General features: G+C 35.5%; 2 protein-coding genes across 5 annotated transcripts in view; both read right to left on the bottom strand.

Moving 5' to 3' along the window:
• LOC128998182 (NPC intracellular cholesterol transporter 1-like) overlaps nt 1–6,428 on the bottom strand; it is a 51,632-nt gene extending 45,204 nt beyond the window's left edge. Inside the window, exon 1 of the mRNA XM_054424197.1 lies at nt 6,093–6,428. Coding sequence (XP_054280172.1) covers nt 6,093–6,166 — 74 coding nt within the window. The 5' untranslated portion in view covers nt 6,167–6,428. The remainder of the gene's footprint in view (nt 1–6,092) is intronic.
• A 5,053-nt stretch (nt 6,429–11,481) lies between these two features.
• The window catches only part of LOC128998063 (E3 ubiquitin-protein ligase rnf8-like), a 34,214-nt gene continuing 26,700 nt past the window's right edge, over nt 11,482–18,995 (bottom strand). For all 4 annotated transcript variants that reach the window (XM_054424031.1, XM_054424032.1, XM_054424033.1 and 1 more), the window contains 3 exons: nt 18,631–18,832; nt 17,636–17,789; nt 11,482–13,458 (listed from right to left, as the gene is read on the bottom strand). In XM_054424031.1, coding sequence (XP_054280006.1) covers nt 13,296–13,458; nt 17,636–17,789; nt 18,631–18,832 — 519 coding nt within the window. In that variant the 3' untranslated portion in view covers nt 11,482–13,295. The remainder of the gene's footprint in view (nt 13,459–17,635; nt 17,790–18,630; nt 18,833–18,995) is intronic.

Here is an 18,995-nt window from a genome sequence, read left to right as displayed (position 1 = left end):
GTTACGTGTATAAATCCGTAGTTGGGGGTGGCTGTGGCAATGGCGGATCGTACTGAAGTGATAGTGTGTCCCTGTTGCAATAAATTGTGCGAGGATAAGGAAAAAGCGCTTTTTTGTGATGGAATGTGCGGTTCCTGGCACCACGCAAAGTGCGTCAACATTTCTATCAAGAAATACAATGAAATATGTAAGCTAGAAGACGTAATTAAGTGGTTTTGCGTGAGGTGCGATGATAGGGTGAAGAACATGATCGTACTGGACAGAAAGCAACCGGGTATCATCAATGAGATATCAGAGATCAAGGAACACGTAAGTCAGTTTACGAAGCTTGGACAAAAATTGGAAAGAAAAATTAACATTCTTATCAACTATAGCCTTAAAAACAAAATTGGAATAAATCATCTATTAAATTCACACAAGCCAGAACTCTCCTTAACTCTGAATGAAACTGACATGTCTTGTCTTGATGTCGATGTCGAGGCAGTTTTGGCAGATGCTGGAGCATCGAACACGCAAACTGTCGGTCTACGTCCACGGAATGAACCGGAGCGGGTCAACGGACTGGACCGAGACCAACCCGGAGTAAATGGATCCGAAAGGAGTGAAGCTGAATCTGGAATGGGAATGGTTGTACGAACTGAAACTGAAAGTGAAAATGAAATTTACGTGGCTGCGGATGTTGGGGACAACACCACTCGTGCAGAAGATACAGTTTTTTTAACCTCAAAAGACTTAACCCCAAACAAAAAACTTACTTATGCAAAAGCTTTAGGGAGTAAAAAAACTAAAGGAAAAGTGGTGGAAAGTGCTAAGTCTAAAGTATTAAACAGACAGGAAGTCATTATAGGGACTTGTGGGGAGCAAACTAATCTTAAACCTGCCGGAAATCAAGCTTTGTTCTTTATATCAAGATTGTCACCAAATACGACTAAAGAAGGACTATCCCAATTTTTGGGTGATAAGGGTGTAACTGACTGTGAGTGCACTGAACTTGGATCAAGGTTCAAATCATATAAATCCTTCAAGATAGCACTGCCTGAAAACCTAGCTGACGTGATTCTCAATCCCAAGTTCTGGCCTAAGGGAATCCTGGTAAGAAATTTCATTCCCAAAAAACGAAGTTCTGTACTACCCCACTCTTTTTTAGGGAGGACTATTTACAGGTCAGTGGTAAAATAGCAAACCTTGTGTTACCTAACCTAAAAGATGGACCTAGGCTAGAGACTGATAGTGATAGTTGTAGTCCCCTCGAATCAGACCCCCAGACTTGTAATAGTAGGCCTAGGCCTCTTAGTGAAAATAATATTGTGTTGAATACAGAGCTGTCCCATTCCACTAATTTTAAAGTAGCTGCGTTAAATGTTCAATGTTTAAGGAACAAAAGTGAAACACTGTCTATATTTTTACATGAAGTTAAGTCTGACTTTCTTTGTTTAACGGAACATTGGTTAACATCGGATGAGAGTGACTGTTATAAGAATCTGCTTGACTTAAAACTTGCTAACATTTACTGTCGTAAAATTCATAAAAATGGAGGTACTGCCATATTTGCCAAGTCAAACTATGAATGCAGGAAAATTGACCTCGATACCTTTTGTCTAGAACTTGACTTTGAAGTAGCAGCTATTCTGATTGAAAATACTGGTACCATATTATTGTGTGTCTACAGATCCCCTAACGGGAATTTCAATAGCTTTATTGACCAACTGGACCAATGCCTGACTCATGTCTCGGGCCTCAATCCAAGAAACCTGATTTTGTGCGGGGATTTTAATATCCATCTTGAGTGTCCGTCTACTGAGGAGTCAATCTTTGTAAACCTACTCAGATCCTACGGACTGTATGTGGCATCCCGTCAACCAACAAGAGGGACGGCGTGTCTTGATTCTGTGGCGTCAAACTTCGACTCTTGGAAGGTGAAAGCTGAGGTTGTTCCATCGCTCGTGGCCGATCACGATGGTGCTGTGATCCTGAGTGTGAATTGCTCTGAGGTAAGCCTTAATTCTAACCCTTCTTGGCTTAAGGACTACTCTATCATAAAGCGACCCATCTGTATGGAAAATTTGCCTCTGTTTAGGTATGAGCTCTCTAATGTAGATTGGAGTACCCTGTACACATTGACCGAGCCTAAACTTGCTTTTGAGCTTTTCTCTAGTATATTTTTTGATGAATTTGATCATGTTTTTCCAGCCAAATTATATAACCCCAAGAGTAAAGTCTGTTCCGTTGGCTCTGGTTCAAGGCATAACAAATCAGCCAATTGTTGGTACACCCCTGAACTGAGGAGGATGAGAAATTACATGGCTTTTGTTCATGACCTGTATAAGGGCTCCAGTGATATGTGTAGGAAAGGGCAGCTCTATTCTCTTTATTTGGAGATCAAGAGGAACTATAGGGTTAGAGTTAATGTGGCCAAGAAATCCTTTAATGCAGAATCCATCCTTAGTGCCCCTAACCCATGTAAAGCTGCGTGGGACATTATCAATAAAGAAAGAGCGCCAGGTCCCGGGCCTAAAATCCAAGCATCCCCTGATGAGTTAAATGAATATTTTACAAGTGTGGCTGGAAACATCATCTCTGATCTACCTGTGTTGCAGACGGATCCTCTGGATTCTGTGCCGGACTACTCCTCCGTCCATTCATTTACCTGCTGGAATAGGGTGAGTGTAAGAGAGATATCCCAAATGATTAAGAATTTCAAAGACTCCAAGAGCCAAGATGTCTATGGCCTTTCTACACATGTTCTCAGGGCTGTTGCAGATCTCGTGGCCGTTCCTCTCACGCACCTGGTCAACTTGTGCCTGGCTCATGGATTTTTTCCGGACTCTCTAAAGAAGGCCCGTACTGTGCCCATCTTCAAGAAAGGGAACCCTACACTGATGGAAAATTTTCGCCCCATTTCTATCCTCCCTATCTTTTCTAAGGTGATGGAGACTGTGATGAAGAGACAACTCCTCTCATACTTTGAAAATAATGGCCTACTGGTGGACTCACAGCATGGCTTTCGTAGTGGTCGATCTACCACCTCCGCACTCCTGAGCCTGGTCGACACCATATCCCAGGCCTTTGAGGAAAATGAATCGGTCCACCTCAGCCTTTGTGACCTCAGCAAGGCTTTCGATGTTGTGTCACATGACATCCTTCTGGCCAAGCTGAGAAAATATGGTATCGGTGGCGCAGTTTTCTGCTCTCTTGCGGACTACCTTGGCAACCGCAAACAAATAGTAACAATTATGGGTGCTTCTTCTGCTATAGGCTCTCTTCCCCATGGAGTTCCGCAGGGATCGGTCCTGGGCCCTCTTCTCTTCACAATAATGATTAATGACCTTGCTACAACCAGCCATGCCCTCCTTTTTGCAGATGATACCACCTTGGTCACAAAGGGGAAGAACATCGACCCGCTGCTGGAGGAGGCAGACAACACCCTGAGGCTGGCCAAGGACTGGTTTATAGCCAACAAGCTTAAGATCAACGAGGAGAAGACTCAGATCCTTTTATGTTCCTTGAAGATCGGTCTTGAGGAAAACAGCGTGAAGCTGCTTGGGTTCTGGATGGATTCAAAGCTAAGTTGGCACCACCATATTGAAAAGGTATGTGTAAAGCTCTCAAGAGTTCTCCACCTTTTAAGGAAGCTTAGAACCACCATTACCAGACCGTATTTGCTAGCGGTGTATCATGCGCTGTTTCACAGTCACCTCACGTATGGCCTGGTTTTGTGGGGCCATTCTCCATGGACACAGGAATTACTTCTGCTACAGAAAAAGGCGCTGAGGATAATAACATCTTCTGGCTACAAAGCGCACTGTCGTCCCATCTTCCTGGAGCTGGGTGTGTTGACTGTTTATAGCCAGTATGTCCTCAATGTCTTGATCCTGCTGAAGGTTAATATCCACCATTTTGTTGTGAGAGACAATATTCATAGTCACCATACCCGTCAAGCTTGTGACATTGATTTGCCGAGATGCCGCCTAGCCCGCTCACTGAAGAGCTATCCTAGGTCTGCGATAAGGTTTTTTAATTCCTTGCCGGTGCATATACGCGACCTGGACCTAGACGATTTTAAGACGGCCCTACGTGACAGGCTGGTAAATAGGCCTCTTTACAGCCTTGAAGAGCTAGGCAACGAGCCACTTTTTGGCCATTGCCACAGTGTAAATAGTGTGTAAATAGTTTTCTTAGTATTAAGTAAATATGACGCAGTCATACCGATATTATCGGTCAACGACACAGACTTCAAGTATTCAAGTATTCAAGTAAGTAAGTTCGCATGTACGTCTCAATGAGACTCATCAGCATTTACTGGCACCATTTTTGAATAGAATGACAAAAATTTCAGCTCTGTATCTGTCATGAACGCTTCACTGTGTGTTTAAAAAAATGTTAAGCAATCAAATGTCCCGCTGCCTTTGAGGTAAGGTTAGTGATCAACATTTTTTTATTACAAGAAACATATCCGATGCTGAAATTCATCACCAGATTACTGAAGGCAGCCCTAATGCAGTGAGTGTGAGTAAAGTGCAGTGTTTCAGAAAAGGCCATGAAATCCTTTTTCCTAAGTTAATTTAGTAGTTAATAGTTAATAGCTTGCAAAGTTAATTTATTTTTATTACTCACCTAGTTTATTACTTTGTTATTACTTGTTTAGTTTTGTAAACCTACCTTGCATGTCTAATCCTCAATCATTGTAAATGCCATCTGTTTACATATTGTACACATATATATATTGTGAAATGGTGCAATCCGTTGGGAAATAATAAATAAATAAAAGTTGTCTTATGTGAGAAGTCTGGGAACCCACCTAAAATACAATTCCATCCTAAATAAACATTTTCATGTCCATTTTTAAGCTTCCTACCCTATTTCTACACTTTCTTCACTATCATTGCATCAGGTTCATACACTATTGTCATCTAACGATGAACGTCGGCTTTGCATATGTATGCTGACCAAAGTCAAAGTCAAATCATCATTATTCACAATATGCACACATAGCACATGAGAATAGTGTCAAATCAAAACTTAATACTACGACTATGACTAAAAGTTTAAAAAAATCCTCAAACGAGTACAGTGGTTTGTGAAAAAGGTAATTTTTCAACATCTTCTTAAATTTATTGATGTTATTTTCTGTTTTTAACGCAATAGGAAGTCTATTATGAAGGTTTTTAGGTCAATTTTGAAGGCGGGAATGGGACCTTGCACACACGCCGACCGCTGATCAGCTCCGGTAAAATGCCGATGAGCAGCCGGCCACCGCCAATGCATACCGCCAGTGCCGGGGATGTGGCGGCGACGCAGTGGTGTATGTAACTAAATACAAGCTTGCACACACATTGTTTGTTTACCGATCGTATCGGCAGTTCCGCTACACCATCCACCATTTCAGGCAACTGTTCTTCTAAAATTTTTAATTAGTTTTGGTAGTGTGTGTTTATAACGTTTTAAATGGGTGACTTTATAAATAAGGATGCTATTGACATTCTGAAATAAGTTAGCCTCTAGTTGAAAACTTTACAGCTATCAAGCCTTAGTTCTTCAAAAATTGTGTGGAATGTTCCCGTTTTTTCTCTGTGAATAATTGGATGAGCGCTTAATACGTCGATACAGTAATCACATAACAACTCTTTTAGGATTAAGTATTCAATAATTTTGTCTCGTCCTCAACACAACAACAAAGACTGATCGTTTCACTGATAAAAATACGATATGTGTGCAAGCACCATGGACCGATAAAATATTGACTGACTGTCCAAAATCGGTGTGTGTACAAATAGCCTTACCGCCGAATTATTACCAATAATTTTAACTTCACAAATTAAAAGAAAACTAATAGGCCTAGGGGGCAAAGTTTCTGAACTGGGCTACGATAAGTTTTAATATTTATTGAAACTGTCGATTTGATTAGTAAGTTAAATCTTCATTCGATTTTCTAGTCATCAGCAAGATGGTTAGTTAGGTTAGGTTATGACAGTTTCATTTTATAATATCGATTATTAATTGATATTTTCAATCAATATTAGCATAGGCCTAGCCCAGTTAAGAAACTTTACCCCTAATAGGCCTATGTAGAAACTTAAAAGTAAAGTACTCACTTGTAAAAGCATAATTCAAGTTTTTCAGATGTTTTTGAACGAATAAATCGTAACCAACCGTTTCCAAAACACATTGATGTTTTAAAATGTCACATAACCTAAACACAAAGAACCAATAATATCAATAACAATGAAATAAACACATCGCCTCCTGCACCTAGGCTTGTGTGTCTGAAACAAGAGTTTAAACGTCCATTATCTTAAGTGGTTACAATTACTTGAAAGAGGGGGACAATGACATTTAAATCACATTATATTTTATCAACAGAAGCTAGCTTAGGTTACAGAGTCCGTCGTAGCAACAGCAACACCAACACGGATAATCTACACACACAGTACTGACTAGTGACTGTTGTTGACTGGCTAGTGAGTGGCTAGCCTAGCAGACAGCAGACCGACCGGCGGGCGGCGACCACTCGACCACTGTCAGTCCGCTAGGCAAGGCAAAGTACTGAGCTGAGACTGAACTGCAGACCAGCTGTGAGCCTGGATCTGCACCATTGACTATACTGTATAACAACACTAGGCTATATAAGCTATAGTGTTATACTGTATAGTCAATGCCTGCACACGCACAATAGTCTTTTTAGCATAGAGTAGGTAAACTAAGTCATTGTCATTACATAAAATACCCCTGCCACAGCAGACCTACCGACTAAGCGAATTTTTATTTGTCTGAATTGATTTTCAATTAAATGTATTTAAATCACATTAGGTTTAACGAGTATCTAGGTTTGCTGTTACAAGGAAACTAATAAAGTGTGGTTCTTAGTAAAATATTAATAGCTTAGTATAAAATAAATAAATTTTCCAAGTTTGTTCAAAATATATCCATAAACATGCAAACTACAAAATTTTACAATATTCACCATTAAAATAACATGGGAATTTTAAATTTACAATTTTTTGAAATTTCACCGTAGCCAATAATTGAACAAAAACACTTTTGGTATACTAAATTATTTTTTTAAGCTCTTTAAAAATGTCTAGAGAGAAATTGAAAAAATTAGTGTTTTGAGGGTCAAAAATGAGAAAACCCAATTATTACCCCATAAACCCTTGTTCCCATGGTGATTCTGCTGGTTCGTGAACTCATTCAAGTTTATCCCGCCTTACACCTTTAAACCAAATTTCATCAAAATCGGACAAAAATACCTCGAATTATAGCATTCACGGACACTTAAATAAGTTTTATAAATTTGTACATACCGTATATATAAATTACATATATATATATATATATATATATGAACAAATGGTGTTTTTGGCCTCTGGGGACATCAAAATGAAAAAGTAAGTCGGTCCCGGGCCTAGGTCTCACCGTGCCAACTACGGTTATAACTACTTTCCTATAGGGAAATTCGCTAAAAACAGTAATAATAATATGTATATATTCACGTTATCACATACTATTAACCTGAACACGCAATCCAGGAGGTATTACAAATCGATGAATAAATAAATGGCAGGAACCGTAGCTGGAGCTGAGCAAGAGCACTTGTGACTATAGCAAGCATCTGCATTCGCATAAGAAGTGATGATGAGAGATTATATAATCGATAGTTCAATGTTTGAGGATTACATTGATTCAAGTAGTAGAATAGGGGCAGCACTACGACTTACCCGTCTAGGTGCCAGGCACAGTATTTATTTCAGCTGCAGTTACAAAATAAAAGCATTCTATTGGCTGAGCCCAATGTTGAGACTAACTTTTAGTCTAAGCTTTTTGCATTATCAGCAAGTTTGGTTAGGTTATGACAGTTTAATTTTAGAATTAAAACATTTAGAATAGAACTATTTTTTCTATTAGTAAACCTTCATTCGATTTTTTCATTATCAACAAGTTTGGCTAGTTAGGTTGGGTTATGACAGTTTAAATTTTATAATAAAAAAATTAATCTTATATTTATTCTTAGTTTTATAATTAACATTTTTTTATAATTTCTCATTTTGTCCGTATTAAAAAACTGCAGCTGAAATAAAAATTGTGCACCCGCCACCACACATTTATCCGAGGTGACAGGTTGTCGTGCACGGACTACCGTCTAGGCGTCACCACGACAACGTGCCTCCATCATAGAACTATATTAACACCATACGAATTACGAAACCCGCCACATCCAGTTTTTATCAGAGGTGGTGGGTTTTCGTGAAGCTCCATGTACGATGGCTTCTACCCGCCACCTACGCACATAGGCGACAAGTTGCCACCTCGGCCTGGACAACCTGCCATAATATAATACACACTGGCCATACACCCTTTAAACTGTTAGTCTATAGAATTAAATAAGATTGTACTTTGTAGTTTTTAGTTAGATAGTTTTTGTAGTCTTAGTTACTTGGTAGTTTTAGAGACAGTTAAATTGACTCTTAATATCATTTTTGCCTTTTTTGCTTTATAAGAATTACTTAGGTTTATATCTTTCTGGAAATTTGAGTTTATTTGGAAATATCTTGATTTTAGAATAAGGGGTTCTTAAATTAAAATTATTGACTGCAATATTGATGACCAAATATGTTTATCCAGCAAAACCTCTGTGCCACAAATTCCTATTGTAATTATTAGGTATACAGTGTTTTCCTAAGAATCATAAGCCGCCATCAATGTATATTAATATACTTCGATGTATGCCGCACCCCGCCAGCGGGGTTCAGACTGCAGGCCACGCTGACTCATTCTACCTAGAAGAGGAGTCTACATCGCAGTCCGCAACGGAATAGAAAGGAGATACTGAGAGAATCTAAAGCCTGCACCCCGTGAAGTCTAGGAAAACACTAGTAAATCTTTGTCTGCAGTGCGGTCTAAAAGTGCATTGAATGCCGCAGTGGGGTGCGTATACCCCGGAGCTATGGAAAATGTGCCTTTAACAAAATGGTACACATGTCCCATTAGTTTGAAAGTTACAGTACATAAGTAAAGTATCTTTTGTGATTTTTGCCATTTTCAAACCCCTCCCTCTCTCTCTGTGAGGCTGCATAACACGACCCTAGATCCCTCCTCTCACCCCTGCAAGAAATTTTCTTAAACAAGGTTGTGTGGTATGAAATCTGAAGTCTATGAAATTTTATCTTTCAGTAAATTTTTTTTATTAGTTTTAAAGTTATCAACAAAAAACATTTTATAACAAACTTAACAGTTTATAAGAACACAATATCTAGACAGATTAACGTTTACAATAAAACATTATTTTTTATAAAATTAGCAATTGTTATCGTATACAAAACACTTTTCATGTTTTCTAAATTCTCGTTTTAAGTATCATTACTGTAGCAGTAGCACTTGAGAACAAAATTTACATTATAGCTATTTAACAGTACAAAATTCAGATTTATCTTATTTGCCATTGTATTCAACCCAGGGTGACTGAATCCATTCTTTCATGAACTCTAAATTGTACAACACCCAGGGAAGATCAGAGATTTATTTTTTCATGAACATATTTTGTGACTTGATACAACTGTATAGTACCAAGTTTTGTTAAGATATTTTAAATAGTTTATGAGAAGTCAATTTAAAATAAAAAAAAAACAAAATGGCGGATATCTCATTAAGGAGACATCTTTGGAAAAAATGTTATTCTTGATTTTTGTTTTATTTGACTCGATAATACTATTTCTGAATTATTTGTACTTACTTACGGGACACCCTGTATATTCTTAGTGTGTTACCGTAATGATCTTGAAAACCCCATCCCCCTCCACAAAAATATGCATAACACTAAGCCGAACCCCTCCCCCCACCTTTAAGCGTAAAGTTATAATGTGGATGGCCCCTAACTCACCTGATTAAAAAGGTGCAGATGGTTGGAGCACAAAATTTATGCGAATCTGTACTCCAAATAGCTGTATATGTCTAATCAGGTGAGTTATCTAATCCTTAACCTCTTCCTTATAACATAAAAGCATCGTGATCAGAAATTTGTGTGTTTAAACCACTAATTTGCATGCTGTTGGGATAAAAATTAATGAAAACGTTATCAATACAGCTTACTAAAAATTCAAAATTATGTGAGCCAAGAATATCATTAAGTAGTTTAAACTCATTACGGTTTGGGTTTAGAACATTTATGTTAACGTCTCCTGCCATAATTACATTAGAGTAAGTTTTTGAGAGGATTTCCAGGGATGCATTTAGTTTTGTCAAAAAGATATTACCATCAGATATAGGAAGGCGATATATACCAGCTAGTATAAAAGAAAATGAATCACATTAAATTCTATCAAACAGCATTCAAATTCGTTTTCAGATTTTAACTGATTCATTGATGGTAAATTCAAACTTTTATTTTGCAATTTTTTGCCTTTAAATTTGTTTTTGATAGTATTATGACTCCACCTCCAGAATTTAAACTAAGTGAATAAAAAATGTTAATATTGTATCCAGTTATGGTGAGAAGCTCCAATTCATGACTTTTCATTTTGTGTTCACATATTACTATTATATCTGGGTCTATTTCTTGAATAGTAATTTCTAAAGGTTCTATTCTGCTCGGTAGATGTTGAAAATTAAGGTGACAAATTTTAAGATGTGTGATTATTGTGATATTTTATCGTATGCTGCTGGTTTAAAATTGTTTACTTTATTGGTATATTTATATATACGCCAGAGTGTGGTGATTGCTTGTTCACAACCAAATGCATGGGGCTTTCAATCTAGTAGTGTTATATAGTCAATGCTATTATAATGGTAAGTAAACCAATGACAAGGCCAAATGTGGCCGCCTACCACCTACAGAGCTGCTGAGTGACACTGCTCAATCCATTTTGCCCCACCCTGTAGTTTAAAAAAGTTGGTTTATTTGGTGTTTGTGATGGTTAATTGTATGTCAAATGCTCCTTTTACTAACCTTCATGAGGTTCATGTTAACAAAACTCAATACTGTACCCTGTTTATTTGAACCTTTATTATCGGTACCATTTTAATTAAGCATAAAAATTGTATTATCTTGGATAATCGAGAGCTAAAGTTGTAGATAGTGTTAATTAGAGCGGCGGGAGGGATGTGCATGCACTTAAGAGTTCTCCCCCAACCAGCGCTTTTGTTTCTGTATATAGTTAATTCAACAATTAATTGCTGTTGAATTAATTTAATACCACTGTATAGTGGTGTTAAGAGCCATTCTCTCATCCCCTCCTACTTGCGATAATCTATACATTATCAGAATTGAGTTAACAGGATATATATTTATAGTAGTGAGTATTTTAATCTAAAAATAAATTATTTTTTGGTTGTTTAACACAATAATCATTTTTCCTAGGAAAAGAAAATAACCATCAACACAGTATCATTTTTATATAACTTTATTTACATGATATACATGATATCTTAAAAAAATATTGATAAAAAAGAATAATTACCTTATACAACTACAGTTGTTTGTATGACGACTAGTTTCATTCCTTAGAATTTCGTCAGGTCATTAGTAAGCAACCACATCATCAATGTATTAATACATTGTGGTGTTTCCATAGAATCTCTAAAAGACTGCCACAGTCACAATAATTAAAAGTTTGCATGTTGGAAAAAATAATTAAAATGGAATAAAAATGATAAACTGATTAAAACTGTACAGGTTAGCAAGCACTGTTTTATCACTGTCACTGACTAAATAAAGCTCAGTTTTATAAACTCACATTTTATTTAATCAATGGCAGTGATCAGACAGTGCTGGCTAACCTGTACAATTTTAATTAGTTTATAATTTTTATTCCATTTTAATTATGTTTTTCAACATGACAACTTTTAACTATTGTGACTGTTTAACTATTAATACATTGATGAAGTGGTTGCATACAAATGACCTGACAAAGTTCTAAGGAACGAAACTAGTCGTCATACAAACAACTGTGGTTGGATAAGGTAATTATTTTATTTTACCAATAATATATTGCAACCAAGGGTCACAATGAATAGCTTACGAAATTGCAAATGTATTTTAATAATTGTAAGGTAAACCCTAGCTTCCTCACCAGTAAATTGACAAGCCCCAAAACTTGACAACCTCTGGTTCACAAATTGTTGAGTTAGTTTGACAGAGAAAATAATTTTGTATCTATAAGTAGGCTACATTTAATTGAAAAGACAAGACTCTACAGTATTGTCAACTAAAAAAAATCTATTACATCTTAACTAACTTACACACTACAGTAGAGTCTCGATTACAACCTTAACAAGTTGTAGCAAGATAGACTATGTGGAAAAATGCTTATTAAAACATAGAAAGTTTTTAAAATTCAGGTATAATATTTGTACAAGTTACTTTACATTAAACTCAAAACTGTTTTTGATTTGAAGCCATTATCACAATTAAAAAAATAATTCACAAAGTAAAAATCCCACTATTGAAACAGTTAAATATAAGATAAAGCGATGACGCACGTACATTCAGTCACATATCTCAGTTCGGACTATGTATGCGTTGGCAAACTGGTATTCTGAACCCATGGTAAAATACAGGTTTTTTTAAATAATAAAAATAATAGGATAATACAGGTAAAACCCCTACTTTACCCATGGTCAAATACAGCAAGTGAAAACTATAGGAAATTACAGGTGTAGAAAAAGGTTTTGTTACCCCACGTGATGGTGTTCAACCATGTCACAAGGTAAAAGCTTGAGATTGTCTAAAGGAAGCATAACGTAAGTCAGTATTCGAGACTCTAACAAGAAATTCAAAACAAAATAGAAAATTAAACAGATATTTAATCCTAAAAATCAGTAGAATTACATTGCTTATAACATATGGCACTGCCTAAAAGTATTACCTCTCTGTTACAAAAATACAAAACACATTACCGGTACTTCAAATGTGTAATATAGTTGGAATCTCTTTTTAAAATTTACATCCTTAAATCAATTGAAAACAATTAAAAAATTAACCAATCAACAGTAAAACATAATTGATAAATAATTGAGACTCTACCAAAAGAGTCAAAACAAAATAGAAAACTAAAAACAGAAATTTAATCCTCAAAATCAGTAGTTACATTGCTTATACATATGGCACTGCCTAAAAGTATTACCTCTCTGTTACAAAAATACAAAACACATTAATTAAACAAGTTAACAAGTTAAAATCTCATTTTCTAATTAACATCCTTAAATCAATTAAAAACAATACAAAAATTAACCAATCAACAGTATCACATAATTGATGGAACAACTATAAATTCTTTGGTGGGATGAGGTAACGCTAAGCCTTGCTACAAGTCAGTCAGGTCAATGACTGTGTCAGCCTCACCGGAGGTATTAGTTTGCACCCTTGGGGCGGCTGGCATAGGAATTTGAGCCACTGGAACGTTGGAGGGATTGACCACAGCAATGGGAGGTGGTTGTCTAGAAGTTCCCGGTTGATTACAATCATTCCTGTTCGGTAATAAAGAATATTAAGAAAATAATATTTACTTAAAATTGTAATTTTATCTATTAAACAAAAATTAGCACTGTTTCTTAAAAAAAGTTATATACAGAGTGTCCCACGAAGAGGTTTAAACGTTCTAAATTATATTTCTTGCCCATTTGTACACCCAGCATTTTCAAACTTTTCACATTTTATAAAGTAGGGTTTAAAAATATTCTAGGAAAATTTCAGCTCCCTAACCCTTTTAGAAACAAAATGGTGGCATATTGAAGTGATTACCAATATTCTTCCTATAAAAATCACTTTCTTGAGTTATTATCTGATTTGTTTGAAACCATTTAAAATGTTTTTAGGTATCATTTTCCAATATGCCACCATTTTGTTTCTACAAGAGTTCGGGGGTTGAAATTTCCCCAGAATATCTTTACAATCTACTTTATAAATAGTGTTAAGTTTTAAAATGTCTGATGCATAAATGGGCAAGTAATATTAAATCAAACGTTTAAACCTCTTCGTGGGACACACACACACACAAAACACATATAAAATATTCAACGAATAGTGTTTTTGACCTCAGGGGGCATCAGAATGAAAAAGTATATTGGTCCAGGGTCTAGGTCTTACCCTGCCACCAGCGGTAATAGCCACTTCCCTATAGGGAAATTCACTAAAATAATAAAAGTAGCATACAAACGCTATATTAAATCTCAATAATACACTATTTTCCACTTCAGACATAACATGTTAACTAATGCCAATGCTCGCATGGCGTGAAAAGTTTCCTGTTAGTGTGAAGCGCTAGCCATGGTGGAAGTAAATAAGGTGTGCTACTCAGCCGGACGAGTTTGAGACCGTTCTGCGCATCGCGACGTGATGTCACCTTGGGGGCAAACCGCTTCGCGCGCGTATATAGCTCAGCGTGACACTGCTCTATTAACATCAACATTTTGGACTGTTAGAATTGAGGAAAAATTATGAAACTTGACATGGACATCAATTATAAGTGGACGATGCGTGTTGTGAAAAAATAGTTTGTAATTGTTAAAAACTAAAGTGTGAAATCACTCTTTATACTTGGCCTTTCTTAAAACTAAATATGTAAAAGTTAGTCGGCTACCAAATCACGTACTATTTGGTTAGAAGCATTTGACCAGCGGGAAAGTTTTAGATAAAGATCCAAATTTAACTTTCCTTCAAACTATATACCGTTAGAGGCGTTATTTCCTGAGATATGCTAAGTTATATGAGCGCGTGATCGGAGCGCGTGCTGCGAGTCGAGTCAGTTGCCAAATATTAATCACACATTGCCATCCAACAAATAATGTAGTTTCATGAATATAGTACCATTGATATTTTTATTCATGTATTTATATTTTTATGTGAAAAATTGTTGTTCTGTTGACTTCAGTGTGTTTTTCCCCGTTTGAATATGGGTTATTTCGTAATAGTTCACAGAGAATATATAATATTGTCTCCTTGGTGAATAGGGTTAACGTAGCCAAATTGCATTTAAAGTATTGCAAATCGTTGATTAGTTAAAACCAAAGTTTGCAAATAGTGGTTTAAATAATAAATTATCTTTAAGGCAAAGGAATGTATTTAACAAAGTATATAACATAATATGTACTCTGTTAAAAAATAAGTTGGTGATTAAACATTGTATTTATAATCAGGTTAAAATATAAAATTGTTTCACTCTTGCAATACCATGATAATAAAATGTGATATTCCAGTTTAATTCGACAGCTAGGATCCTATTTCACTGGGGTTGTTATCTATGTCGCAACTTTGACTCTGGTGCGGGGGTGTGTGCGGGTATAATCACGTGTTGTTTGTTTTGTTTTCGTTTCTGTGTTCACCGCGAGTTGCAGTAGATGTCAGTTTTCCATAGGGCACACGCATCTTTCTACAAAAATGCCCCATTGTGCAGTGTACGGTTGTTGTAATAGTTCGAAAAATAAGAAAACGCAACCAAACGTGCGATATTTTAGTTTTCCTCAACAAATTAACCGGAGGCTAAGACAATGCAATTTTGCTATTGGCGAAAAAAGAAAATTTCTAAAGAAACTTAAACAAGTTTAGAAAAATCCAGAGGTGATGAAATGTTTAATTTTTTAGATGTTTACTTTCAGGTCGTAAATATTTTTATAAGATTGCAAAATGTAATAAACTATGTTTTTGGTTACGGAAATGATATTCATTTCCGATCCTACAAATTTTATGGCAACTGTTATCAAAGAGAGTTAATTTGTATAAAAACGAAGACGTTGCAACGCATTTTAATGTAAAACTTGTTATATCTGTCACATGTTAATATTACATATTTAATTTAAAATGTAGAAAACAAAATATATTCTTATAACATGTAGCTACAGTGTTTTGGATAATAAATGCGTGGCCTTATTATCCAATAAACGGTGACATCGGCTGAGCGCGCGCTCCGTTGCTGCTTGATATAATTCTTCGTAGCTAAAAAAGTAATTCTTTTATCGAAATCCAACCGATACTACAGTTAAATTAGAACCTTTCCCTAAAACATTCCCACAGGTCTCATAAACCTGACCAAATAATACGTGATTTGGTAGCCGACTAACTTTTTTGTGTTAGTATGAAAAAGTTTGAAGTTTGATCGGTGGTTGAATGGTTTTTAATTCAAATAAATTAATAAAATTTAAATCATAAGCATCCTATGTTAATAGTCCAAGACTTTGCAAAGTTTCAGCATTTTTTATCGGTTCTTACTATTAAAAATTACAATTTTATTAGAGCGGCGTCACTGTTCTATATGGTCGCGAGGCATGTTTGCCCCCAAGGTGACGTCACGATACCCCTCCCCCGCACCGCCTGCAGCCGGCTACGATGCGCAGTAGCACACCTTATTTACTTCCACCATGGCGCTAGCTTTATAAAACTGACCCTATATCAACGTAGACTTCAAGATCGAGTCGTAAATGAAGGTTCGTCATCTTGCCTTTTTACATACTTTATTTCAAATGAAAAATGTGTCTGGAGTAAATTTACTACACACGGGCATTCTAGGGTTAATGATATGGATACTGGGAAAAATTTGAAACACATTTTGGTGGTTCAAAACTGTACCCAACCCCCAGCCATACTTACTGAGGTGGGGAGGTGGTTCAAAACATGATCCAATTTAAAAACCAGGTAATCTTAATATGTAACATCTGGTTTATTCTACTGTGTCCTTCAACTTAAACTATGCACCTTGGTATGTATAATTTGTTTCTTAAGTAGACTTCTTGTCCTTATACAAGGTGTTCAAAAAAGGTGGGGACATAATTTATATAGTGATTACTTTGGTCAAAACAAAGAGAAAATCAAGAATATATATTTTTTTTTTATAACTTTATTAACCAGATATCCGCCATTTAGTATTTTTTACATAATCATTGTTATCTTTGCATGTTTTCAACCGATCTTTAAGAATCTTGGTATGTAAGTTAAGGTAGAAGAGACCAATGTTAGACAAAAAATCACCTTGATTCAAATTAAAATTTAGATTTTTAGTTGTAAAATGGGGCAAACCTTCTGCTATTTCTAATATGATTGTTTTTAACTTGATATCAATTGATAGGTAGGGAATTGGAAATGCTAAATAAAAGTGTTCATGACATTTTTTCATAAAATCTGCCATTTTTGTGTAGTTTAAGTTTACAGAATTAAAATGGCTGCCATTTTGAAGTTTTAAGTTGAACCAAGATGATTTTTTTCTAACAAAGGTCTCTTTTACCTTTACATACATACCAAGTTTCATAAAGATCGTTTAAAACATTATTAAGATAAAATTGTATATATAATAAATATAAAATGGCGGTTATTTATTCTTGACATTTGATCATGGAATCACTACATAAATTATGTCCCCACCTTTTTTGAACACCCTGTCTAAAGCCAAGTGTTGGCTACCAAACTACAGGTACAGCTACATCATGTAAAACCAACAATGTTGCTGGTGTACAGATTACTGTTTAAACTACAACTCATTGTTTTAAGGGTAATTTCACATTTTAAATAGAGCATTGGAAGTCCTGCAAAGATTTGAATGGAAATGCCACTCATCTTCTCAACATAGGATAAAATTTAATGTATGTATTAATTATATTAATGAAAATACAGTATATTATTTAAGATAATAAAACAACAACTTTATCGTCAACTTACCCTTCTGTGTGATTAGTTGTGCTGGGGCCCATGCTGGGAAGGTAGTATGTAACGGTTTCGACTGGAATGGTGGTTGTTTCAACTGGAGCATCTGAATTTGTTTCCGTTTCGCTACATAATTTCTTCGGGGAATACTCGGTTTCAAGTGACTTTCCTATAAAATAAACTCAATTATCAATTAATTTCCTCAGATTTTTTTACATATTTCACAAGTAAAATCTTATATATATTTTTTAGTCCCTATTATAAAACCATTTAGGCATACTAGAATAAAAGTAGAAATTGAAAGTAAATACTGTACATAAATTACAAGGTACACATAATATTTTTTTTACGTTTCTATTATGAGACATAAGTTATTTGGAAAATGGAACTTCTCATGGACACCAAAATGGAAATTTCCCAATTACTCTTTAGACCATTTTGAAGAGCTTAAAAATCCAAATATTTGAGTATATTGAAATGTTTTTGTTTGGTTATTGGTTACAGATGAAATTAAAAAAATTGTAAATTTAAAATTCCCATGTTATTCTTATGGAGAATAAGTAAAATGTTGTTGTTTGTTTGTTAATGTATATATTTTGATCAAACTTGGAAAATCTATTTCTTTTATACAAATCTATTGATGTTTTACTAAAAAACACACTTTATTACCCTCCCTGTAGCAGCAAACCTATGTACTCGTTAAACCTAATTTTAGTGAAATTGAAAACAACGTGAACAGCGCTGGTAGAATGTTTGTAGTCCGACCAATGCCACGAAACTTTAACTGCAGTGGGAGATTGGTAATGCTCTCCCCCCGCACACACCCCTGGCAAACAAGACGTATGCTTACAGTACCCAATCATCCAGAGACATAATGTAGTTTTCTAATAATAATTTTAAGAAGGGCCCAACTTAAATTTTTTTACCAGCTACCAAAAAAGCCAAATAGCTCCTTAAAATTGAATTATTTTTTAAGAATGATTAAGTAATTGTAAAAAAAATGCAATTACGTTTCTTTTGTTGTGAGAGATGTGCTTCTCTTCGAGTTTCTGCTTTCTTGGACATCAATTTAGTCCTTTGTATTAGTGCATCCATGTGGATCCTCACTGTAGTAGAAACACTTCGATGGCATAGTGGGCAAAACCTCTTCTTGTTCATCCATTCAGATATACATTTACTGCAGAACATGTGCCCACAGTTTAAAGCAGTAGGCTAAAACATGACATATTTAATTACAATTCTTAGGTTTGTATTTTAAAGGAAAGCCAAGTAACTAGTTAGGAATTCACTGAAAAGAAAGAGTTGACTTAGCTATTGCTTACCTGAAAAAATCACCTTCTGGAGAAATCAAAATAATTTATTCTACAAAAATAGT

This window comes from Macrosteles quadrilineatus, unplaced genomic scaffold (assembly GCF_028750875.1).
Source record: "Macrosteles quadrilineatus isolate MER2022 unplaced genomic scaffold, UCM_ALF_1.0 Scaffold_7__1_contigs__length_78375512, whole genome shotgun sequence".
NCBI classification, from domain to species: domain Eukaryota; kingdom Metazoa; phylum Arthropoda; class Insecta; order Hemiptera; family Cicadellidae; genus Macrosteles; species Macrosteles quadrilineatus.
Note: the sequence above shows the minus strand (reverse complement) of the source record. Positions and strands in the feature narration are given on the sequence as shown.